The 26,575-nt window shown below is 37.7% G+C and overlaps 2 protein-coding genes across 11 annotated transcripts in view; one reads left to right on the top strand and one right to left on the bottom strand.

The window, feature by feature from the left end:
• The window catches only part of LOC129948456 (E3 ubiquitin-protein ligase UBR1), a 39,462-nt gene extending 22,270 nt beyond the window's left edge, over positions 1-17,192 (top strand). For 6 of the 7 annotated variants that reach the window (XM_056059465.1, XM_056059462.1, XM_056059463.1 and 3 more), the window contains exons 3-8: positions 5,839-5,856; positions 11,355-11,689; positions 11,763-13,903; positions 13,972-14,083; positions 14,147-14,275; positions 14,346-17,192. In XM_056059465.1, the coding sequence (XP_055915440.1) occupies positions 5,839-5,856; positions 11,355-11,689; positions 11,763-13,903; positions 13,972-14,083; positions 14,147-14,275; positions 14,346-16,811 (5,201 nt within the window). In that variant the 3' untranslated portion in view covers positions 16,812-17,192. The remainder of the gene's footprint in view (positions 1-5,838; positions 5,857-11,354; positions 11,690-11,762; positions 13,904-13,971; positions 14,084-14,146; positions 14,276-14,345) is intronic. The other variant, XM_056059466.1, reaches the window with a different exon arrangement.
• Positions 17,193-25,041: 7,849 nt separating this feature from the next.
• LOC129946023 (uncharacterized) overlaps positions 25,042-26,575 on the bottom strand; it is a 46,031-nt gene continuing 44,497 nt past the window's right edge. For all 4 annotated transcript variants that reach the window (XM_056056031.1, XM_056056032.1, XM_056056034.1 and 1 more), the window contains one exon: positions 25,042-26,540. In XM_056056031.1, coding sequence (XP_055912006.1) covers positions 25,361-26,540 — 1,180 coding nt within the window. In that variant the 3' untranslated portion in view covers positions 25,042-25,360. The remainder of the gene's footprint in view (positions 26,541-26,575) is intronic.

Below are 26,575 nucleotides of genomic sequence, written 5' to 3'. Positions count from 1 at the left end.
CAAGGAATTTGGCAAATTAGAAAAGCATATAATAAAGTCTGAAGACTATGTAGACATCCTTTGTAACACCATGCTGCCTTATGCCCATTGGAAAATAGACGTTCCAACACGACAATGATCTCAAACACAAGCCGAAGTTGGCCACAAACTGGATTGCAGAAAAAAAGGTTGAGGTTTTACCATGGCCAGCTCAATCCCCAGACTAAAACCCAATAGAGAACCTGTATGAAATTGTGAATAGAAGAATTGGGAGCAACATTTTTTAGAATAAAAGTTAATTCTTCGCTGGAATTCCAAAAACGGTTATTAATAACCCTATAGCTTCGATGCTCAGAAGATATACTGCCGTTCTAAAAAATAAAGGGTGCGTGATTAAATATTAACATTTAATTGTCTTGAAGTAATAAAATAGTTTGAAATTTAGATGTAAGGTCTAAGTTGCAAATGTTTTGCACAGCAATTTTACCAACTATTAAAGTATTTAGTGATTTATTTTTTGTTTAAGTGAAGAGTGTTAATTTTTTTTCCAACAATTATAACGTAATATCAAAAAAGTTTAGAAAACTAAAGAAAGAATTTGCCTGTTGGATTTTCTAAACAATTTTTTTTTTAATGAAAAAAGTTTGAGGTTCTAGTTGCAAATGTTTTGCACAGTACTGTATGTGTGCAATTCTTAAGATGGTGATTTAATTTATTTTTTTAATTTGTTATATTCAATGATATGGTGTATTTGGAGTAATTTGTACTTGGGGAAGACAATACAATAATGTGAAATTAAATGTCTCTCAATTTAAGCCCCATGTTCTGTCACATTGCAATATTGCATACAATAGGATTTTCCATTGGTAAAATAATTCAACTTATTAACTTGCCATAGGAAGTTATTGTAATCAGTCCGATTTGTCAAATTGACAATATTGACACTTTTCTATGTTTCAGATTTCCTAAAATCTAAATAAAAGGTTGTTAGAGAAATGTCTGTATGTGCGTGTGTAGGTAAGTTCGTACCTCTTTGTGTCCATATGTCCTTCCGTACGTTTGATAGTCCGTAAGTCCATTTGGTATACATTTTTTCGTCAGTAATATCTCAAGAATCAGAGGAGATATCGACTTCAAATTGATTTTACCTCAAAAATAATAACATTAAAAGAAAAAAGGACTTGAGTGGGTGTTGTTTTTATAGCAATTTTTAAAAAAGTGCAACATTTTTAAAAGTCAAAAAACTTAAAAAAAAATATTGATGGTGTTGAAAATAGGCTCTATTAGTGACCTCAAATATATCGCGAACAGAAAATGATTTTGCCTCCAAAATATTTGTTGGTATTAAAATTTATCTTTTTTAAAATCTGTTAAAATTTTTAGAAAATCGAAATAACAGTCTTTTTTGCAAAAAAAATTACCAAAATTGGGTAAAAACTGTAGTTTGGGAATAAATGAATGAAGCAATAAGAATAAATGAAGGTATTTACTTCAATTTTTGTATTCTATGAAAATTATTGTTGTTAACTTTAAGTTAAAGTATTTAGAAAAATAAAATGTTTGTTTACAAAACTCGAAAACCTACAAAAACAACAAACCACTTTTAAGCATTGGTTTTTAACTCAAGTATTATGAGGCCACACAAAGATATTGGCTTTAAACTTTTTTATATCTTGCACAAAATGTTGTTATTAATCCTTTGTTAAATTTTTAAAATTATCGACAGACGGACACGAATGGGATTTTTCGAGTGGACGCATCCCAGGAATCTGACAGAACAAATTGGTCAAAATAAACCGATTCTTACTTACTTACTTAAGGTGGTGCTACAGTCCTGTGTGAACTAGGGCCTCACCCAACAAACTTCTCCATCTAGCTCGGTCCCTAGCTAGATGTCTCCAGTTTCGCGCTCCAAGTTGGGTGAGGTCACCTTCCACTTGTGCGCGCCACCTGATCCGCGGTCTTCCTCTACTGCGCTGTCCTGTGGGTGCGAATTCGAAGACTTTCCGGGCCGGAGCATTGGTTTCCATGCGCTCTACGTGACCCAGCTATCTAAGTCGGACTTTTACCCTTCTGGCTAACTCTACGTCGCTGTACAGCCCGTACAGCTCGTCGTTCCATCTTCTCCTCCACTCCCCTTCGATGCATACGGGACCGTAGATCACACGAAGAACTTTTCTCTCGAATCGACCCAAGGTGCTTTCATCCGCTTTTATGATATTCCATGCTTCTGGACTGCCTGTCTTATATAGCAACACTTTGGTCCCTTGAGAGAGGACTTTACCATTTAATTGCTTTCTTAGTCCAAAGAAACAGCGGTTAACAAGAGTTATTCTGCGTTTGATCTCAGCGCTGGTGTTGTTTTCTGCGTTTACAGCGGAGCCTAGGTAGACGAAGCCCTTGACTACCTCCTTGACTACCTCAAAGTTACGTCTGTCGATTGTGACAATTTGACCAAGACGTCGGTGTTGTATGTCCTTTCTTGACGACAGCATGTACTTTGTTTTGCCCTCATTAACCGTTAAACCCATTTTCGCCGCTTCTGCCTCAATACTCACAAAAGCCCCATTGACATCACGCTGAGTTCTTCCGATTATGTCAATGTCATCAGCATATGCCAGTAATTGGACAGACGTTTGAAAGAAAGTGCCTCTAGTGTTGACGTGTGAGCTCTGCACTATTCTTTCATGCACAATGTTAAAAAATCACATGACTGCGCATCACCTTGTCTAAAACCTTTTTTGACATCGAAAGGTTCTGTTAAGTTGTTTCCAACCTTTATGGAGCAGCTTGAATTCTCCATGGTCATCCTGCACAAACGGACGAGTTTGGCGGGGATGCCAAGACTGGACATGGATCTATACAGCACGTCCCTGTAGATGCTGTCATATGCGACCTTGAAATCGATGAAATGATGGTGTGTGTCAATTTGGTGTTCTTGGGTTTTTTCCAGGATCTGCCGTAATGTGAATATTTGATCAACTGTGGACTTTCCTGGTCTTAAACCACACTGATAAGGACCTATCACGTTGTTGACGATGGGCTTTAGACGCTCACATATTACGGCAGAGAAGATTTTATAGGCGATGTTAAGTAGACTGATTCCTCTATAGTTGATGCAGTTAAGAGGGTCCCCTTTTTTCAGGATCGGGCAAACAATACTGAGGTTCCATTCATCGGGCATGCTTTCTTCCGACCATATCTTACAGATAAGTTGGTGCATGCTCCTAACCAACTTATCTCCAGCTGCTTTAAAGAGCTCGGCATTCAAGCCATCTGCTCCAGCGGCTTTATTAGACTTCAACTTATATATGGCAATCTTTACTTCGTCTAAGTCGGGAGGACGGGATTGTTGGTTTTCGTCGTCTTTGTTGAATGGATCATCGTGCCTGACAGCGGAATTCAGTTCGTCGTAGCCGTTAAACAGTCTGCAGAAGTGGTCCTACCATATCCTCAGCATTGACTGCGGTTCCACTATGATGTTTCCACTTTCGTCTTTGCATCCTTCGCTTCTAGGCTTATGTACCTGTGAATTTCGTTTCACCTGTTCATAAAACTTTCGAACCTCATTTCTGCTTTTATACCTCTCAACATCTTCGACCGCGAGCTTCTCATGCCATCTCTTTTTCCTTCTGAGAAGTCGGCGTTCCTCTCGCCTCTTCTGCTCATAGAGCTCACGAGCAGCTCTCGTCCTTTTATGCAGCGCCGCTTTGCGTGCTTCTTGTTTGGCTGCATTTGCCTGCCGACATTCCTCATCAAACCAGGGGTTCCTTGTTGGTGGCTGTTTGAACCCTAGCACATCAGAGGCGGCTTCTCTGATTGCATATTGGCAATGTTGCCACTGGTTTTCGATACATTGTGTTGGTGGCAGAGAACTTCGAGAGTCTGGAGGGTCTGGAAATCTACCTTGGCTACAACGAGGAAGTGGTCCGAGTCGATGTTAGCTCCTCGGAAAGTTCGTACATCCATGATGCTGGAAGCGTGTCTGGCGTCGTTCGCAATATGGTTAATCTGGTTGACGGTAGATTGATCTGGAGAAGTCCAAGTTCCTTTGTGGATGTTGAGGTGTGGAAAACGCGTACTGGCTACCGTGACGTTTCGCCCCGCAGCAAAATCTATGAGGCTGAATTTAGCCTTGATGCGTATGGTCATGAGGCGCTCATTGATGCACCTATAGCTCAAGACTTCTTGCCTCAGTCTGGCTCCAATGACGAAGCCGCATCCAAATAAGCGCTGTTGGTTTTCGTGGTAGCAGTCACCATAGTAAATATCGCAGTTTTTCATCCTCTTTTTGCCCGGCCCATCCCATCGTATTTCCTGGATGGCGGTGATATCTGCTTTATAGCGGTCTAGGGCCTCCGCTAATTCTTCGGCAGCACGTGGTCTGTTAAGGGACCTAACATTCCACGTGCATATCCGAAGTTCGTTGTCCTTTATTCGTTTGCGTTGGTTGTCAACAGTAAATCCGTCCGTATCCGATGCTTGTTGGTGCTTCGCAACTATGAAAGCTTTTACGTGGCCAGGAAGTCACCCCGACGCACAACCCCCATCCTGGAGTGCCAGATCCTAAGTGTAACTCCAAGGATCGGGAGCCGGATAAAACCGCTCCTTATAGGCCTGGGCTCCGAATAAGTCGAAGAAGCCCTATAAGGTGTTCACTAAGTAGTTCAACCTTACTGGAACTGTAGACGCCACCGTTGATTCCATCTCGGGAATTAGTCCGCTGCCGTCTGGATAAGGAGAGGGGCGTTAGTGGAAACACCTCTCCCCACCTCTCTCGTTTGCTGCCCCAAAAACTTTCCACTGGGGTTAGAACCCAATGTCCAGTGAGGTACTAGACACCCGATGTTCACCACGGGGAGGTGAGAGACAGAGGTTGGTTTTGAGAAAAACCTGTGGACGCTTGTGTCCTCTTGAATGCACATGTCTACCATTTGAACATCTCAAAATTTAATCTAGCAAAACTAAATTTATTTGAAGTCGATGAATTTGCTCATTCCTTTGATGAAAAGGAAGGTATCCCGAATGTACGTAGAGACCTTGAAATGTCAAATAATGTCTAACTTTCCAATTTAACTACTAAGTTTTAAAGACTACTTGCGTAAGTTCACGCAATCTTATTGTGGTTTTAATTTTTTAAACACACGAAAATTATATAATTCTGATACTTGCTTCTGAATAAATGCGTCAACGCAATTATTGAACGATCAATTCATTTGCTTACACAAGAAGAAAAAAAAACTGGTTAAAAACAGAACCACAAAACATGAAAAGAAAAATATTATTATTACATCGAGATTCATTCATTCATTGCAATTATGATGTAATAAGTTAATAAAATTGCATCATTTCATTACAAATGATCTCACAAACTTGTTTAATTAATTCATTTACCATCATTATTGTTTCTACTGCCAACGACCCTTGTTGCATTTTTATTTACAAGTCTATACAAAAATATAGGTATTTTCATTTAAATGTCTGCCTGCATATTTATAAAATATTCAAAATAATTTTAACTAGATCGATTTGATTAGCTTTAGTGAACCGAATGGCTTGTTTTTTTTTTTAGGTATTTCTATAAAGGCACATTTTTACCTTACCTTGAATAACTTATTCGAGTTTACCTTTAAAACTTGGATAATTTCGCACTCAAAATTTATAGGCCTATGTTTGAACATACGAGTAAATTATGAAATTTTGTTGAAAATCTTAAGCAATCGAAATGAGTCTCTGAAATAGGACACCGCCCGCGCTCTCTCCCAAAAACAATTCCTTTTGTATTTTGTATTTTCTTGTTTTGTATTTTTTTGTTTTCCTTTTATATATATTTATATGTACGTTTTGTTTGCATTTCAGACTCCACTAGGGAAAGCCGTAAGTATTATGTACCTATATTGTCGATTTTGTGTTGTAATTTGTTTATTAATCAAGCTCTATCGCATTTTTTCATTTGTTTTGTCATACTCATGTTACGTACAAAATAACATATCATCTTTCATCACATACCTAATTGATTAATTTGTATTATCCTCGCAATAATTGATCGATTCTGATCAATTTGTTATTAATGCAAAAATACTAAGTCAATGCATTATCCTTTTTTAAAGACCTATTTAAATAATTAAAAACAAAAATAGTTCTGGATCTGATCGGTAGAGTACTATTGTTTATTGTGAATGGGTCAAGTTTTGTGAAGAAAAAGAATGGTACTCACGCAAAGTGATAAAGCAATAATGGCTGAATCACAAACACGCTTCACCTGACGTTTACGAGTTCAGCCATAGGAATTCATTGCATGATATCACAATGGAGCTTCGACGTCACGTTTCGTTTGACAATCGTAAGGAAAAGAACGTAATGTAACCCAAACAGAAGCTCTAGTTCCATTATCTGAACATTTGCTTTGTCTGACAGCTCAACGGCTGTTAAAAAATGTCAGCAAACAAACTATTTGCTCTTTGGAGGGATGAAATAATAGAAATGCCATTCAAAGCAGCCTCAAAGCAGGCCCACCGTAACGCAGACGAAGCCGAAGCTGAAGTGTGTTTGTGATTCAGCCATAAAGCATCTTGCACATTGGTTTTGACGTTTCACAAACAAACTATTTAAAGTTCTGAAAACACAAGTGTATCTTATTTTATATATTTGTATTTGTCATCAATATGACAGTTCAAGATTGACTAGCTTGGTAGTTCAATTTTGCATTCACAAAGCTAGTAGAATTTTGACACGTAGTCTTTAGCTTTATGTATGCGCCCATTGTCAATTTATTATTACCTTTTTAACAAACAAGAGTAGTATAATTTTGGGGTTAAGTTGAGCGCGAACAATTTATTCATTGCAGTGTGGATGGTATGTGGAACGCGAAAAGAGTTTGACCGGCCGTAGCAACCACACTGCAATTCGTTACTACCAAATTATTTTTACAAAATTTTCTTGTTTTAGAGAACAAAATGCAAATTTTGTTGTCCTAACATTAGTGTCAATTGGTTTCTTATAATTTAAATATGTTTTTTTGTTTGGCATTGACTTTTTTTAATGTGTAAAATCACGTTTGTTTGTCCATTCGTTCATTCGTTTTTCGCTCTCATGTGGAAGGCCCTTAAGTTTACAAATTGTGTTAAATAAAAGTTTGCATGAGCTCCCTTTTAATTCATTTCGTTAAATACTGTGTAATAAAATAATCGTGAACTCGTACAAAATTTTTAAGAAGTTATTATTCAAAGATGCAAAAAATTAGCAACAAATATAAATTTATTAAATTATGTGAACAAACCGTTTAAAAGATTTACTGATCTTAGAACTATTTGGAAAACAATTATGATTTGTGTATTTTCTTTTATAAAAGTAAAATTCACAATGATTTTAAATTAAGTTCACCAAAAAAATTGAAATAATTTGATTCACCAAAATGGTTAATGAATTTTAACTTAATTTTGTAATACATTTCTCATAAAAAATTATACAATTCATTTCACAAAACGTTAACTCAACCAAATGGCAGGCCTTTTAAGCCCGCAGCATAGTTAGCAGTATTATGCTAGGAATTAACTTTTTTGTTATTATTTGTATAATATGGGAGTTTTTTGTAAAAAATAAAAATTGAAAAGAAAACGCTTCGGCAGTAGCCAGATTTTAGTATTTAAAAATTGCCACAGCTTTAAGAAGATCTGTCGGAATAATAATAAAAAAACACACCCAAATAGAAGCAAGTTTTGTAAAAATCAAAAGTTAAAATTAAATTCAGCAAAAACTAACAAAATCTTATAAAATGGACAATTCTCAAGAAGAAGGGTAAGAAAACATCTGGAAATTGAGATTCTATAAAATAGTTCATTTAACAATTGAAACTTTGTCATAAAATAAAAACTTTAAGAAGGGGTTAGTTCGTAGACTACTACATTAACAGGTGGTATTGAAGCGAGCTTGAAACTCGTCTCAATTCTTTATATTACTGAATCGAGCAGAAATGAGCTTGATTTGACTCGATTCCGGTGGGGGATCATATTCGAGTCAAAATTTGTGAAGAAAACCCTGTATGGAGAAGTTGGTTTTACAGATAATGCATTATTGTCTGTTTAATTGCATGTTTGTGTACAAAAAATATAGTTTTCTTTTAATCAAATTAAACAAAATTGCACATGTAGTAGGTAGCGTATTCTTATATGTTGCTGAACTATTCAGCTCTTTATTGTTTAACACGAATCAATCTATCTCAATAGCAATTCATACAAAACATTCAAACACCATTTGTATTTTAGAAAGTGCTGTCAAACTTAATCATTTTTAAATCTTCTTGTGAGGTGGAAACACTAAAAAGTTTATTTAACGTAAACTGAGATAAACCTTTAGTTGCAAAATAAGCCCAGTAAGTCCATTTTCATTAACAAAACTAAATAATATCAACAGTATCAGATTGATTTTTTTTCGCCAATGGAAAACAAATGATTCCAAATGTACAACTACTGAACGAACACTGCCATCGAAATACGAATGCAATATTAATCGTACCAACATTTAAGGACGAAATCACATAAGATCCATTCGAGACTCGTATAGATGTGAAAAAAACATCCATAGTGAGATTCTACTTTAACTTTTATCGGTAGTATTCATACTGCGGATATTGTTTTTGTTATTCGTGTAAAATCCTACTATACTATTGATGGATTTTCCAACAAAGCACGGGTATTGTGCAACATTATTAAGCTGAATTTCTTTCTGACACTCCAATTTTCCAAAATTTCGTTAATGATTCGATTGTCATCCTACATGAACCGTAGATCGTCCAAATCGTGTTTAATTTCAGTCTATAACTCCCATCGTTAACCAAAACTTTGTTCAAAAATGGTGCAATTATACCAAAACAAATGTCACTCATTGTGGCACATGTGGCAATTTTGTTTATAAACAGAACCGCCTGCCAAAAACAAAGCGGTAGGTTTGTTCTCCTTCATTTGCTGAATCATATAAATATTTGTGCAAAATTGTCCTTAGGCTAGAGCGTGAAATGTTGAAATCGATGGTGAGATCATTTTGGTGAATTATTCTCAAAATGTTTGCAATTGCTTTAATTATTCCAATAGTTCTTTTTAAAAAATTGCATTGTTTGGTCTGCAAAACATTTACTTCGATGATTCCGAGTATTTGTCAAGATTTCGATCAGGAACTAGTTGTCAAAAGAAAAGATCTAAAAATAATATACCAGATGGCCCACCCTGCACTTACGTTTTGATTTTTTCGCTTTGTAACGTAACGTAACATAAGTATTTGGCCTGTTTATATTTATATTTATATTTATATTTATATTTATATTTATATTTATATTTATATTTATATTTATAAGATCTCGGTGATTTCAGCATTCTCAGAAACATAAACGGAATATTTCATTCTTGCTGGCTGAAATCTGAATAGAATTTTTATGATTGGATTTCTCAAGTATTTCTAAGCACATTTGAAAGCTTAAAAAAATAAATGCGAGGATAGTTTAGGTGAAAATGAACAGTCAAAAAATCAAATGGGGTGGACAGTCCGTTGTGAACCAGCGCCTAGTGACTTACAACTCTCAACCATTCCTGTGTGCGAGTACTGTTGTCAGGAATGGAAGGGACCTACAATTTTAGGCCGAATCCGAACGGCTAGTTTGAGAAAGCACATTTTCATGACAAGAATTACTCTTGAAGGATTTGTCAATTCCTCGCAAGAGGCAGTACCCGCGAAAATAATTTTTTTTTTTTAATTAAGGTGGCACAGGCAGGGTTTGAACCCAAGACCCCTTGCATGGCAGTCCAACGCACTAACCATCACGGAACAGTCAGTTGTGTTTAAATTTCATTCTCCTGCTTTATCAACCTGATTGAGAAAATCTTCACAGATTTTAAAAATATAAACTGGCCAATTGTTGGAAATTGATAATTGTTCATAGGATTGCCAAAAATAGTGGCCTAGTGACTTACAACTCTCAACCATTTCTGATCTGATCCAGATGAGATCAATAAAATATTTAAAACATATCCACATTACGACTAATAACGAAAGTTAAAAAAAAAACTGAATTTTTGCTAAAATTTGGTTGTAGAAATTTTGGACTTATGCGCCAACCCATCAACTAAACTCGTTAAATGTTCAGAACACTTTAACTAATTATTCACTAGTACAAAGTTAAACTCTTTAAAAAAACTCTTTTGACTTGAAAATAATTGGACAAGCTTATCTTTTGAGTCCGAGCTAATTTCTCAAATATCTTTAATGTTAGAGACTTTGATTGACCATTTATAAAATGCTCAGACTTTTTTATTTGATAAGATAAAAAAAGATTTTATCAAGTGACACGGAGTGTAACAACATTTAAAGTGATAACTCTTAAGAAAAATAAGGAATGTGTAGAAAAACGATAACTGTATTGATTTCTTTTCTCAATTTGTTTTTATAATTAAAAATGACTCACAATACTTTGTTTTTAAATTAGCAAAATAATTTTAAATGGGAATACAGGAAAAGTGTTTTTTGTAATCACCATTTAACCAAATATGTGCATACATAAGAGGTACTAGGTTTCGCATGCAATTAAAATATGCAATTTTACAATATGCACGTTTAAAGATAAAAATAAATACGTAGTATTAATTGTTATTGTTTATTTATATATTTTATTAATCCTCCTTCATTCGTGAAATGTATCTATTTATTTTAACTTCTTTCAAAATATCCATAAGTTTGTAAGGTCACTTTTATTTCCATGACTTTTCTGCTCCTTTTTTGTCCGACAGTGATAATACTCCACAAGGATAGTTATTATGACTGCATCATGCACTTTAACCCTATCTGTTCCATTAGTATTTACTCTTTGGGGTAGGCTTTCAAATATCCTTTCAATGTAATGTTTTTAGAGGTGATCAAAGACGTCGGTAAACATTATACCCCACCTAAAACCATAAAATTAGTAGTGAGTTGCATAAGGATTAAAAATTTTATCTTGCACTGACAGGGGCTTCACAAGAACCCTCAGATCCAAAAGTTGCTACTCTAAGAGTTTTGAAAATCTGAACACTTAATCGTTTAAAAAACTCATCTTCATCCATCGAATAATTAAAAATTCATCCTGCTTTAAAAAACACATTCTACTAGGATAATCTTTGGCTTTAGCATTCATAAATAGTTCATGCGTTTAACCAAATCTATCTTTCGTTTAGTAGGTCTTATGTAAAATTAAGCTTAATCTTATTTTCATTATTTGAACAATTCGCTCATCACATAAAGACTTTTCCATATTTAATAATATTCATTGTTTCTAATTTGTATTTTTTTTTTTAACAAAGTCAAGTTTTATTCAAGTTTAAAACAAAAAAAAAATCTACTCTCAATTTCAGTGCGATGTTCATTCAACGAAGCTGGTGCCAAAGCGGGTATCATTGACGTCCTGCTCGAATTCATACTAGGTGATAATCCGGAAACCATTTTGGATAAACTACAGAAGGAAGGTAACACCGCTGCAGTTTGTGGCAAAGTTTTCAAAAATGGTGAACCGACTTACTGTTGTCGCGAATGTGGCATGGATCTCACATGTGTGCTGTGTGTTAACTGCTTCAAGCAATCCCCCCACAGGTACCACAAGTACAAAATGTCCACATCTGGAGGTGGTGGATGTTGTGATTGCGGTGACGAGGAAGCTTGGAAGAAGGATCATTACTGTGATGAACATTATGTAAGAAAAAAAAACTCTCTTTCTAAAAAAATAATTCCTTACTTACGTACTTTTTTCTCATTTTTTTTTTTAGAGAAACAAAGGACTTCCAGCTGAGAGTCCAATAATAACAGACGCCATAAAAGGTCGCTGTGACATCGCCTTTCGTGCGATTATTCAGTTCTGCATGAATATATTCGAAATCGAGTCGATTGCTAGTCTGGAGTGTCTGGACGACGGCAACGAAGACGATCGTATTTTCTGCACAGTCCTTTACAATGACGAGAGTCATACTTTCGGTCAGGTTATTCAAACTCTGACTAAGATTGTGAAGTGTAGGCAAAAGGATGCAATGGACATTGTAGCGAGTATAGATCGAGAAGGTCGAGCAGTCGTTCGTTGTGAGTCATTCGCCGCATGCCGTCAGCTAAAGGAGTCAATCGAGAAGCAGTCAGTGCAGATTGGAGCCACCACGAGCAACAGCAGGGCCAATCAATCGTTGCGAGTATCGGTTCTACATAGAAGGGCAGTTTCGTGCCAACAATTCGCCATACAACTGCTGACGTGGTTCCAGGAGTTCCTTATGAAACACATGACCTTCCGAGCGATCTTTGCCACTGTGATAAGCGACAAAACTACCACTTACAACATCGGTCACATCCTCGAGTACGATGTCAAACTGTGGAAGACTGCGCGCAGTTGCTGGCACAGGCTGCTCATATCGGGCATGTTGATGGAATACGATAATAAAATGGCACTTGCTCAGGAGTTCTCCCGACACTATGCGACTATTGTGCAAGATTTCATCCGCGATGATCATGATCACTCGTTTTCGATTGTATCATTGAGTGTTCAGCTTTTTACGGTGCCCAGTATTGCCCATTATCTTATTGCCGTCGAGGGTATCTTCCACAAGCTGCTCCATACGTTCTATCACGAATCAATAGACATGTATGTGCAGAACAAGACTCTCCACTTTGCCAGAAATATGGCGATTTCGGGACAGTTTAAGCGTGCCGCTTACATTCTGTATGATATGCGGTACATTTTGAGCTTCAAGCCGGAAGTGTGGACTCCAGAGCTCCGAGAGGGCTTCCTCGAGGGTGTGAAGGTCCTTTTGCGCCTGTTGAATGTGATGCAGGGTATGGAGTCGGTAACCCGTCAGACCGGCCAGCACATGGACTACGAGCCGGAGTGGGAGTGTGCTTTCAATTTGCACATCAAGCTGGCCAACACTATTTCTTTGGTTCTGGATTGGTGCGCCAGCGATCGGGAGATTTTACTTAAGGTCTATCAGATGACAATGCGTCATTTGATGAACAACGGGTTTAATCTTAACACCAGCAAAATTGAGGAGCAATCCGTCAACGATCACGTCGCCAAATGCATGATGTACGACGTGTCTTCCCGCCCTGTCTCAATTCACCTACCTTTGTCACGATTCTATGCGGGCATCTATCTGCATTTGGGCAAATACGGAATAACTTTCGACAATGCCTTCACAACAGGAGGTCGTACACCGGAGGAAATCATGGAACCCATTCTCTGTACTCAGGCCATGATTGCTCAGGTAAACTCGGGAATGTGGCGCCGCAATGGATATTCCCTATTGCATCAGTTGTACTTCTATCGCAATGTGCGTTGTCGTTCGGAAATGCTCGACCGTGACATCGTCGGCCTACAGATCGGAGCAGCCCTCATTGAAAGCAATCAATACTTAATTCATTTGCTAAATAAATTCAATCTTCTAGAATGGATACAAGCTGACTATGAGTCAAACAACACTAGCGCCGCAGACGATGACTTCATTCGGCAGCTATCGATGATTGATGAATTTTTAGAGATGCTGATTGTGATTATTGGCGAGCGATACGTGCCAGGCATTGCGAATGTAACCGATGCTGACCGCATAAAGAAGGAAATAATCCAATTGTTGTGCATTAAGTCATATTCACACTCAGAGCTAAACAGAGCTCTGTTAGATTCTAATAATGAGATAATTTTAGAACATGTAACTGACGTATTAGCCGATTTCAAGAAACCAATGAAGACCGATTCGAAGGGAGTTTACGTATTGAAGGATGAATTCTACGACGATTACAACATGTACTTTTATCATTACACCAAAGAGGAGAAATCGAAATCAGAGGAGAATCAAAGAGCACGCAGGAAGGCAAAAGAATTGCTGGTTTGCTGTCCACCGCCACAATTGCCTAAGCTTACTGATGGATTTGTGTAAGTACACATTTTTAAGATGATTGATTTTTATGAAAATTTTACTAAGAGAATAATTTAATTTTTAGCTCAATTGCGAACCTTCTTCAGTGTGATGTTATGATGACCATTATTTCAACAGTTTTCAATCGTGCTCTAGATCTCAAGTCATCCAGTTTCACAGATAATCATCTTCAAAAAGTAAAAGCTTACACACTTTTTTAGCGTGTTATGTGAAACTAAGCGATTATGTTTTTCTTGCAGGTTCTTCACTTGATAGGATATGCTCTGCAAGAAGAAGCATCCGGAAACTATCCCTTCCTACAATTTTTCGAAAGATCGCAGAAATTCGATATTCTGCCGTCACTTGAGAAGCTATCCCACAGCGCTAGGGTAATTTTAAATTTATTTTATTTTCCTGTTCTCTGAATGCTTTAAATTTGTTTGTATCTTTTTTTTATAGGTTGAATCACATCGTGACTTCATCTTGTGGACATTGAAAAAATTCAAAGAACTCCAACCAAAAGAATCCACTACCGAGGAAGCAATGGAAACTCCTGCCGACGAAGATGAGGGTATCGAACCAATGACCGCAGCTGAGGCTGAGAAGCAGGAAAAAGAAGAACGCTCCCGCTTAGCTGCTCAGCGTCGATCGAAGATTCTCGCCCAAATGATGAATGCTCAACGAAATTTCATGAAATCAAATGCAGAAATGTTCGAAAAACTCGAAGGTGTTAAGGACGACGATGAGTCATCGATGGACTGGCAAACGGATCGCGATCGTTTTGAATTAGAAGAAGGAGCTGTAGCATATAGGTCATTGGCTTGTTTGGGTGTTGATAGGCGTCATCAACAACCTGTGGACAAAACTTTCAAGTGCATTCTGTGCTTTGAGGACTGCACTGTGACTAAGGATGGACCGTGTCTAGTTTATTCGGCTTATATTCAAAAGAGTAAGGTGCTCCCACCAACTGGTGACGCTCCTAATTCAATTTACACAAGTAGTTGCGGTCATGTGATGCACGACACTTGTTGGAATGAGTACTATTCGAATGAGGAGTCCAAGGAAATGCGTCGTCCAACTCGCAATCGTCAAGGATACTTCCTTCTCAGAAACAATTCGGACTTCCAATGTCCTTACTGCAGGTGTGTCAGCAATGCTGTTCTTCCTTTGACAGCTCCAATCTCCAAATTTTCTGTCAGTCCTGTGATACACACTGGCGAGGAGGTGGTTCCCTTAGACAAGTGGGTCGATGTTATGACTGCTTTTACTGAAATCGTGACAACAGTGCCAGCACCTTCTTCTCCAAGTGCAAGCACCGATGAAGATACCCCAAAAGATTCCGACTGGTTTATGTATCCAAATTTGGAAGAAATTCTGACTGGAAAAATGGTTACGGTAGATGATTTCAAAAAGCTCTGTGCTCCCCAACAATCTTTGGAAATAACAAAGGAATGGGCTTCCTTTGCTGATCGTTTTACTGAGAGCTTGAGAAAGTTTGCCCATACCCCGTTTGACCTAAACAAAAATGAGGAGTTACCAAAGTTGTGGCACACTTGCAGTTATACCATCCAGGCTCTGGAAGTATACTTGCGAGCCACTTCGAAGCCTTTTAAGAGTGAGATGTCCATTCGTCATAGCAGTTGCTTGAGTGGGCTGATACGTGCAAGCTGTCTTCGTGCAGGCAACGTCGATGCTGAGGACTTAAATAATATTCTCAACCCTGTTCGAAAAATTCTCGAAACATTGTTCACACAAAAAGGCACACCAGTGCTGCAGTGGAACTGTTTTGAGATGCTCTTATCTGTGATCTTATCAGTACCAAGTATGATGTTCGCCTATGACGGCAAAAAAGTCATCACATGCGGTAGTTTCTTTGAATTCTACGTGTTGCAGCTTCTCTTTATTGCAAATTTGGTCAAAGCTCTTTTGCTCTTCAATGAAGAGGATCAGACCTTCATGGATATTGATGAAGAGGAGCAGGAGTCAAAAGAAGATGAAGTTGCAGCTTGTTCATCAGCATCAGCATCAGCATCAGCGTCAACTTCAGCATCAACATCGCAGAACTTAAGTACAGAGGTCTTTGAAGATTTGAAAAACTTCTACCAGCGCTTCAACCTGCGACAGCGAAATAATCCCACACAAGAAATCTCACAGCGCAACATCCGATCCCTGCTGGAACACATGCGCACGGAAAGCAAGCAATTCTTGCGCAGCGCCTGTCTGTTCTTCCATTTCGTTACAGATGTAGAATTCACGGATGAGTTCCTAGAGCCCGACAGTGACACTTTTGTCAATATGTGCAGCTATCTAGGTCTAAATACAGCTGTTGAGAGTTATTTTGACAGTAAGCGACCATCGGCCGTTATTGCAGAGCTTTTTGCTTCACATCCCGAACTCGAAAAATACACAACGACTACAGTGTTACCTTTGGTACCGTGTACGCTTCCTGTGCCCAGCTTGGTAGCACTTCCCGACGATTATAGCGATCTGATAAACAGTGTATCGGAGCTCACGTGTCCCAACAACGAACGCGAAGAGATGAAAACTCCCACCATGTGTCTCATCTGTGGTGATATCCTATGCGGTCAGTCATACTGCTGCCAGCCCGAGCTCGAGCCAACTCGAATAGTTGGCGCATGCACCTATCACGCTCATTTCTGTGGTGCGGAAATAGGCGTTTTTCTGCGTATCCGTGATTGCCAGATTGTCTACCTGGGTCGCAACAAAGGCTGCTTCATTCAACCACCCTACTTGGATGAATACGGCGAAACAGATGCAGGTCTCAGACGAGGCAATCCGCTAACCCTCTGTACAGAGCGCTATAGGAAAATTCACTTGCTCTGGTTAGGCCATGGGCTCCATGAGGAAATCGCTCGTCTCAACGAAACAACGTCCATAACATCACATCAATGGTACGACATGTAGTCACGACTGGCCGTAACTCGCTCTATTCGTCGAGTGAGGAGGAGAATTATTAGTCGTTTGTTTTTCAATTAAACTAATATTAAATTGTTTTTAATTTTTAAATAGTTTTTTTTCGCTATTTTGTTATAATGAACTAAAAAATGATGTCAAGTTGTAAATTTCGTTATGCGCACGATGCAAATAAATAAAACAAAAATAAATAAAAGAAAATGATGCGCGTGCAATAAAAACAAACGCTTAAAAACAACCGGAGAGCCGAGTTTTAAACCAACCAACAAGAAGCCATCATAAGACGATAACAATATTGTAGAGATGCCTTTTTTCGCTCCTCTAATTTTTACAAAAGTCGTTGCACAATAAAAACAAAAATTACTAAACATATTTGCTGCGAATGTGTATCTTTTAATTGCGCCCCCTTCTATTATACTCCCTTTCCTTTTCATTTATTCTTCCACTTTTTCTTCTTCTATGGTTGCATCACACAAGTGAGGACAAAGTACTTTTTAAGATGAATCCTTAAGTATGTTATACTTGCAATTAAGTTAAGTAAAAGAAAGAAAGTTTTAAAAAACCTTCAAGATTCATTCATAAAAATCTAGATATTATGTTGTAATCAGAGAAAAACAAAATGAAATAAAAAATATACATACAATTATATTATACATATACATATATATTTAAAAGTAAATGTTATTATTTGAATAAGTGATCCGAATGTGTTTGAAATTCGAAATATACATACATAACTACAATAACAAAAAGAACAACAAGTTTAAAAAAAAAATAAAGTAAATGTCATATTATGTAGATGCATACAAAAATTGATTGTTGGTTATCTTTTTTTCGTAGAATATTTGTCCACTGCAAGCGGAAAATAGGGAATTATAACAAGAGGTTCCTGCGGCGGCCGGGCGCGTCAATCGAGGTACCGGGCATGCCACCCGGAACTGTATCCTTCTGGTAAAAAGGCGAATTTTCTCATTGAGTTTCTTTTTAATGGAAATTTGAAACTTGGAAACTCAAAAATTGTCCTGCTATTTTGAAACGTTCTTACTTTTGATATGGGTACGTAATTCCGTTACAACATTTGAATCCTTATAAAATTGCAGGTAAATGGTGATTTCATAAACGCCTAAACTTAAAATGGCAAAGGAAATTGAGCAATTATATAAATGAATTAAAATGGTTAAGTATTATTATGGAACGGTTCTTAGATACATACATAAGTACCACATTTAAATGACGTTATTTTACGTCCTTTTGATCTTATTGTTGACAAACAAATAAAACAGACTATAATATCTTATTTTAATGGCGTTGGGGACAGAATCCAGATAATTCAGAATCAAAAATCAAATGGGGTGGCGCAACAGTCCGTTGTGAACCAGGGCCTAGTGACTTACAACTCTCAACCATTCCTGTGTGCGAGTACTGTTGTCAGGAATGGAAGGGACCTACAATTTAAGGCCGAATTCGAACGGCTAGTTTGAGAAAGCACTTTTTCATGACAAGAATTACTCTTAAAGGATTTGTCAATTCCTCGCAAGAGGCAGTACCCGCGAAAATTAATTTTTTTTTTTTTTTAATTAAGCAGGGATTGAACCCAAGACCCCTTGCAGACAGTCCAACGCACTAACCATCATGCCACGGGTACTACCAGAATCCCCAAATTTTAAAATCCCGGAAAGCCAAAATCTAGGTTAGGTTAGGTTATAGTGGCTGTCCAAGATGGAAACGGATACACTTAGGCCAGTTTAATGGCCCATTGTGATACCACATGAATCTTGAAGCTTCCTCCTAAGCTCAATGAAACCAGCTTGAGTCCCTTAAGAAACGTGAGAGGCTGATTATACCGATATGATTTAGATCGTTAAAGAAGATTTCTCCTAGGTAATTCTTGCGTTTTCGAGCTAGAGCAGGGCATGTGCAGAGAAGATGAAGAACCGTTTCTTCCTCTTCCTCGTCCATACAGCTTCTGCAAAAGTCATTTGAGAATACGCCTAGTCTCGTGGCGTGCTTTCCTATTAGACAGTGTCCGGTTATGACACCTATTATCGAGCTTATATGCGATCTGCTTAGAGAGAGCAAGCACCTTGAACGTTTTAAATCCAGTGTTGGCCAGATGTTTTTTGTGGCTTGACAGAGTCTTGCATTAGCAATAGTTTATAAGTAGCGATTGGTATGCCAGTACTTGCCAAACGTGGTAGGATGGGCTGTACTTTACCGTTAATGGCGAGTTCATCTGCCTTACAGTTACCTGGAATGTCTCTATGACCCAGCAGCCAGCAAAGGTGAATATTAAACTGTTGCGCCATCTCCATTAGAGATGATCGACAGTTATGGACTGTTATAGAGTTTGTAGAGACAGAGTCCAGAGATTTGATAGCGGCCTGGCTGTCGGAGAAAATACGGATATCAGATGTTGATATCACGTTTTCTTTGAGCCAAGACAAGACTTCCTTAATCGCCAAAAGTTCCGCCTGGAACACGCTACAATGATTGGGAAAGCGGAATGAGAGACTTAATTTCAGTTGTGCAGAGTACACACCTCCACCAGCCCCTTCTTTTGTTTTTGACCCATCTGTGTGAAAATGGATCGACTCATCCTCCAAGAATGTCCTATCCTCCCAAAAAGATCTAATAGGTATAGAAATCTGGAAGTTTCTGTCGAATTGTAGTTGGGGGATGGTGTAGTCTGTGTGCTTTGGAATTGATTCTAAGTACCTTAGAATTACGGAGTAGCCAATGTTGTTGTTAGTCCACTGGGACGAAGCTTTGAGGCGAATAGCAGAGCTTGCAGCTATTTGTTTGCTAAATATGTCAAGAGGTGTAAGGTAGAGCAAGGTGTCCAGTGCCGCAGACGGGGTCGTGCGAAGCGATCCGCTTATACATAGGCAGGCTGAACGTTAGACTTTATTTAACCTATCCCTGTTTATACCTTTCTCTAAAGCAGTCCACTATACTGCCACACCGTACGTTGAAATCGGTCTGATTACCGATGTGTATATCCAATGCGTGATTCTGGGTTGTAAACCCCATTTATTACCAATAGCTTTTTTGCAAGAAAAGAGAGCTACAGTAGCTTTTTGACTCTTTCCTGTACGTTGCGTTTCCAATTTAGTTTTTTGTCTAAGACAAGACCTAGGTATTTGTCCTCGTCTGAGAATTTTAATTGGATTCCTTTAATGTAAGGAGGGTTGACAAATGGAATTTTTTATCTCCTCGAAAATAAGACCAGATCGGTTTTGTGTGGGTTAACACCCAGTCCACACCGATCAGCCCAGAGTATTAGTCTGTCCAAGGCATTTTGTAAGAGTTCTTTTAGGATATTAAGATGCTTTCCTGAAATTGCTATAGCAACGTCGTTCGCATAGGATATCACTCCGCATCCAGACTAGTTAGGATTTCATTCACCACTAGGTTCCAGAGGAGAGGGGATAGAACACCACCTTGCGGTGTCCCTCTACTAACGAATCGTCTGCTAGAAGAGTTGCCCAGTTTTGAGTTAATTATTCTGCTAGTAAGCATTAAATGAATTAACTCCCGAAGCGAACTCTCTACATTTAGAGATGTCAGTGCAGATGTGTATACGTTGTTAAAGGCACCTTCGATGTCAAGGAAAGCAACCATAGTGAACTCTTTACGCTGCTTCCACCGATTTACCTTTACAGTAGGCATGTTGAGACGAAGACAGAAGTCTTGTATCGATACGTGCCCTTAAATGGACATCAATCAATCTTTCCAGGGTCTTAAGAAGGAATAATGATAGACTTATAGGTCGTAGATCTTTAGGATTGACTTGGGAGCATTTACCTGCTTTAGGTATAAAAACAACTTTAACTTCTCTCCATGCCGAGGGAACATGGACCAGGTAAAGACAGCTGGTAAAAATTGCCTCAAGGATTGGTGCAATTATATCAGAAGCCTTTTGTAATTCGGCTGGTATTATTCCATCTGGTCATGCAGCTTTAAATGGTTTGAAGCTGTTGAGAGCCTATTGTAGCTTATCCTTTGTGATCAGACCTTGTGGATATGTTGTATTTGAACTTGAACGTATAAAACTATTGCAAGTTTCGGTAAGAGAACTACCAGGAAAGTGAGTGTCCAATAGTAAGTTCAGCGATTCATTACTTGAATTTGTCCAGGAGCCGTCTGTATTTTTCAAGCAGCTTGGCATAGCTGGATTAGTTGAAAGAATTTTCCGTAACCTAGAGGCTTCAGAAGTTTCTTCTATCATGCCACAGAAGGATGGCCAAAATCTAGACTTAGTGAATAATTTAAATTTTGAAAACATGATAATTGGAGACCGCAATGCTCGGATTGGAAATTATCAGAATATACACTATTCAGAACCTTTACACTCAAAATACATTATTCGAAATAAGAAACTCAAAAGATAATAATTTTAACCGCAATGGGAGGCTCCTTATTGAGTGTTTTGAAAATCTTGGACTATTAATGGAGCAACCAAAAGTGATACCGTGGGAGAACTCACATTTATTAGTAGCCATATGACAGTCAGTTATTGACACTTCTGCAGTCTCGCCAGACTGGCTAAAATTATGTGCAGACTTCAAAGAGAGTGTAGAAAATTTGTCTGCTCATTAAGCAATACAAGATGAATTTATGATTCCGGTTGAAGCTCCCCAAAGAATTCACACTAAATTTCTCAAGCTCTAATGAAAAGAAAGCAATGATCATCTTTACAAATCTCGTTTAAATTACAACTGTTGTTCCTTGCCTTCTCCATCAACATCCGAAATTGACCAATAAGACGAAAAAATAATAAATGTGATTAAAAAATCAGCTCTATCTACTCATAGCAATGACACCCATTCATTGATTCCACAAAATATATGGTACGATTGTTAGAGCCTACGCAATTAATATTTTGTGTATCTGAAGCTTTTTAGATCGAAAGTTGCCTTGTTTTTCAAAAATATCTACCTTCAGGTCAACAAGGAATACAAAGCCCTGTGTGAGAAAAGAGTACTTGAAACATATATCGGAATCCGAAAATTCAAAAACATTCCAGAATAACGTTCGTTAACTGGGTGGTCGTTATTTAAATATGGTGAACACTCTTGGAGCTGAAACGCTAGCAGCACATTTTAAGACTCTTTTGTCGGCTGAGGTTAGCCACCATACTTTTTCTTATGCCTTACCCAACATTTTAGTTGATGAACTCAATTGTCCAATATCTTTGTCTGAACTCAATTCTTCACTTCATAAGATGAAAAACAACAAAGCTCCTGGCATAGATTGAATTCCAGTAGAATTCTACAAAAATAGCACAGTTCAATTCAAGAATTATCTTCTATCATACCTCAACAGATTATACAACGCAGCGATTCTTTTGTGCAATCCACAAGAGCGGTAATGCCACCCTACCGGAAAACTACAGAGGAATTTCTATTTTAAGCACTTTTAGGCTTACCAAATTGATAGAAGAAAAAATCCTTTTAAGTATGTTCCAAGCTGGTTTTCGGTCGGGCTTCTCAACCATGGATCAACTATTTGCTTTGACAAGCATTTCTAGAAAATCAATTGATAAAAAAAACTATAAGCTTGCTTCATAGTTGGCTTCGTAGATTTCAAGGCAGCTTTTGACAAAGTTAACAGACAGGCTTTTCTGTACAAGCTTTCAACGATAGAAATCTCCCGAAAATTTGTGACCATGTACTCTAAATTTCTTGCTTCATCTAGTGCATCTTTGTTGGATGGAACGGACTTCTCAGAACAACTGCAGGTGTTCCACAGGGCTGTATTTTAAGCCCATTACTTTTTGCTTTGTTTGTTGACGACATTTGTGATATACTCCCAGAAGGAATATCGTTTCCTGATATACAAATTAAAGTTCTGTTACATGCTGATGACTTAGTACTACTCGCAGGCTGAATGCATTTTGCCAGAAATGGGGGTTAGTCATCAATATAAGAAAGACAAAGGTGACGACGAAAAATGGTTTCGCAATAATGTTAACATCGACGTTGTACAGGAATTTAAGTACCTGGGTGTTTGGATTACACACAATCTCAATTTTTCAAAACATGCCAAACAAAAAAATAATGAAGCAAAACTGGCCTTGAGTATCATGTGGACTAGGTTCTTTTTCGTAATGAATACTCGACTGAAATTATAAGCTACATATTTAGAGCATGTGTTGAAGTTCTTAACTTAAACTTTATGCATCATCGAGCAGATTTACCCCAAATCTGCTGGCTTGCAATAGAAGAGAAAATGAAGATATAAACCATTTCATTGCCATATGCCCAATCCTGCAGGAAATCCGCCGACTCTATTTTGATGAGAGCTATATTTCTCCAAGCAGACTTTACGAAATATTAAACGGAGCACTGGGATGGTGTACTTTATATAATTATTGCAAACATGCATTAACCTTCCGCAACAGTTTCGATACGACAGCTTGTGACAGATTTTCCGACTCCAGTTACGACTCCGGCTCCGATTTTGCATTGTGTTCCAGCAGTGCCCAGATAAACAAATTCGTTTACCACCTTAAAGTTGTACCTGTCAATTGTCACATTTTGACCAAGTCTATGGTGTGAATCTACTCTATTTGACGAAAGTAAATACTTCGTTTTGTCCTCGTTAATGTCAAGTCCCATTTTCTTAGCCTCTGACTCGACATTAGAGAAAGCTCCTGTCACTGCTGGTTTGGTTCTTTCTCGATGTCGTCTGCATATCCAAGATATTATGTGTATTTTTGAAAGATGGTGCCACTTGTATTGGGGTTGGTGTTGCGCACCACTCTTTCAAGAGCAATATTGAAGCAGCTACATGGCAGCGCATCGCCTTGTCGAAGTCCTCTGGTGGTTTCGAAGGTTTCGTCGAGTCTTTTCCAATTTTGACGCAGCAACGAGTATTTTCCAGCGTCACCCTGATAAGTCGTATCAGTTTGGTAGGGAAACACTGTCATAAGCTGCTTTAAAATCGATGAAAAGATGGTGTGTTTCGATGTTATGTTCCTGGGTCTTTTCCAGGATTTGGCATAGAGTTAAAATTTGGTCGATGGTAGATGTTCCAGGCCTGAAGCCATAATGGTTAGGGCCAATTAGTTCGTCAGTAAATGGCTTTAGGCATTCCATAGTACGCTTGACAAGATCTTGTACGCGATGTTTAAAAGGCTAATGCCTCTGTAGTTGGCGCAGAGAAGGCGGTCAACTTTTTTATGGATCGGGCAGATGGTGCTTAAGTTCCACTCGTAGGGCATGCTTTCTTCCGACCAAATTTTAGAAACTAGCTGGTGTATGCTCCTTACCAGATCTGCTGCAGCATACTTAAAAAGCTTCGCGTGCAGACCGTCATCACCGGCCGCTTTTTTCGACAAAAAAAAACAAATGTTTTGATCGAAAACCGAAAATTCGAATTTTCTCAAAAACGTATCCAAAGATTTTTTTAAATGTTCTCTAACATTTTTTTTGTTAACTTGGACTTTCAATTAAAAAAAAATATATTTTTGTATTGCTCCAGAAGGGAACCGTTATTTTGTTTTTAAATTTTCTCATTAATTCATAAAGCGATTTATGGCTAAATCACAAACACGTTTCAGCTTCGGCTTCGTCTGCGTTATTATTTCATCCCTGCAAAGAGCAAATATTTTGTTTTTTGAAATTTTTGTACAGCTGTTGAGCTGTCAGACAAAGCAAATGTTCAGATAATTGAACTAGAGCTTCCGTTTGGAGTCACATTACGTTCTTTTCCTTACGATTGTCAAACGAAACGTGAGGTCGTAGCTCCATTCTGATAGCAGGCATTGAATTCCTATGGCTGAACTCGTAAATGTCAGGCGAAGCCGAAGCTGAAGCGTGTTTGTGTTTCAGCCATTAAGTATTTGTTTATACATAAAGCTATCATATTGTCGAAATATTATGTGGTAATCAAAAATGTCAACATTTTGGTTTTGGATTTTTAAAAAAATATAAATTTTGTTCTTCCAAATTCAATATATCAAAAACGGAACAACGTATTTTTACCAAAATTAAAAATAAAATGTATATTAATATATTCTAAATAACTGCGTTCCAAAAACATTTTTCAACAAAAATTTTAAAAACGCTTTAAAGATTTTCATAAAAGAGCTGACAGCAAAGCCAAAGCTTTTAAATTTAACAACAAATGTATATGTATTTATTTTAAAAATTGTTAATAATTGAATTACTAATAACTTACTTATACTTACTTCATCAATAAATTAAAACAAATAAAGTTTCTTTATTTTGTAATTTTCATTTGATTTTTTTTTGCACATAAATTATAGTCTATAAATAATTAATGGAATGAATGTTAAAATATAATAATATTTATGTAATAATAAAAGTTTAAAACTTAATTTATAACGACCATAGTATCTTGAATTTAATTTGGATAGAAAAATCAATGCAACATGCCATATCCCTCTGTTGCTGGACTAGAAAAGTTTATTGTGTTTTTGTTTAAGAAATAAAACTTCTTAACAAAGAGTTATGGTCTTTTTTTCGCTTTCGGAGCTCGAAAAACAGAATCTCTAGAACTTACAAAAGAATACTCTAATTTCGTTGCAAACTTTTTCTTCGATCAGAAGTTTTTCTTATTGTGGTAGGCCTATATGTTGGAAGATCAATATGCACAAGTTCACGTACCTCGTCAAGAGGTTTAAGGGCTCGTGATTCTGTCAAGTCGTTGGCATAGTATGACACCTCATTGGAGGATTGTGTTGAATCTCTGTTTGGCTTTGCACGCATAAAGTCGAATATATTTTGATGGGTTTCAGTTTCTGCAGGTACTAAGTTGTAAATTTTGTTTTTTTTCTTCGAAGAATTAGTTGCGTTTAGCTGACGGCGGAATTTTTCTTCTTCAATGCGGGGAATATATCTGGGCTTTCGTTCGTCCCTACCTTCTTCTTCTTTAAAGCCTAAATTAAAAAACTTAGGGGCTTGAATTGATATGAGGGGAAGAAGTGTTTCTCTAGCGTATCTTTCAGCTCGTTCAAGTAATTCACTTAGTCTAAAAGGTAAGAGCTGAACTGTCATTGTTTCTGGAGTGTTGACAATAATATCTTTATTCGATCTCGAACCATCAGTTGAGGTTTTCACTCGTTGACGTGGCGTAGTAGATCGCAGAAGGGGCTCAACTATTTCATCAGGTACATCATCGGATTGCATTTTTCGTCCACTGCTAACAACTGAACGTGGATCCTTCAAAATTGGTTCGAATATTTCCGATAAGCTTCGACTCGTCTCGGTGGCTTCTTTGTCAAGAGAATTGCCCTCCAAAATTGAATGCCATGGGCCTTCAGTGGTGTCGTTGAATTTTTCAGTTTTGTTGATATCTTTTAGAGCTTTAAGAATTACTTCATCTTTTCTTCTCTTAATTGCCTCTACGGCATCTGGATAATGCGGACCTTCAGTTGATATCCTTTCTGTGGTATCCTCGGATATATAGGTACCATAATCCTCCTCGTTAGGTATTTCACAATTTCCTGGATCAAGTTTGAAATGCACGGGACTGCCTGATGACAACTTAACCTGAGGTTTGCAATAGGAATGACTTCTTCCAAAACTATCAGTCAAAACGATCTTATCAATATCCCAATGTGGCAATCCTTTCGACAACCAACCACTGTAGGATTTGTATTGAAGGCTTAGACTTGTAGGAAAGCCTAATGCCGGATGAGGAACTATTATTTTTGACACAATATCTCCAGCAAAGAATTCAGTATCTTCTTTTCTATAAAATGAAAATACATTTGTTTTAATTTTTTA

This window comes from Eupeodes corollae, chromosome 2, assembly GCF_945859685.1.
Source record: "Eupeodes corollae chromosome 2, idEupCoro1.1, whole genome shotgun sequence".
NCBI lineage: Eukaryota > Metazoa > Arthropoda > Insecta > Diptera > Syrphidae > Eupeodes > Eupeodes corollae.
The sequence above is the reverse complement of the archived record's forward strand: the minus strand, read 5'-3'. Positions and strand labels throughout refer to the sequence as shown.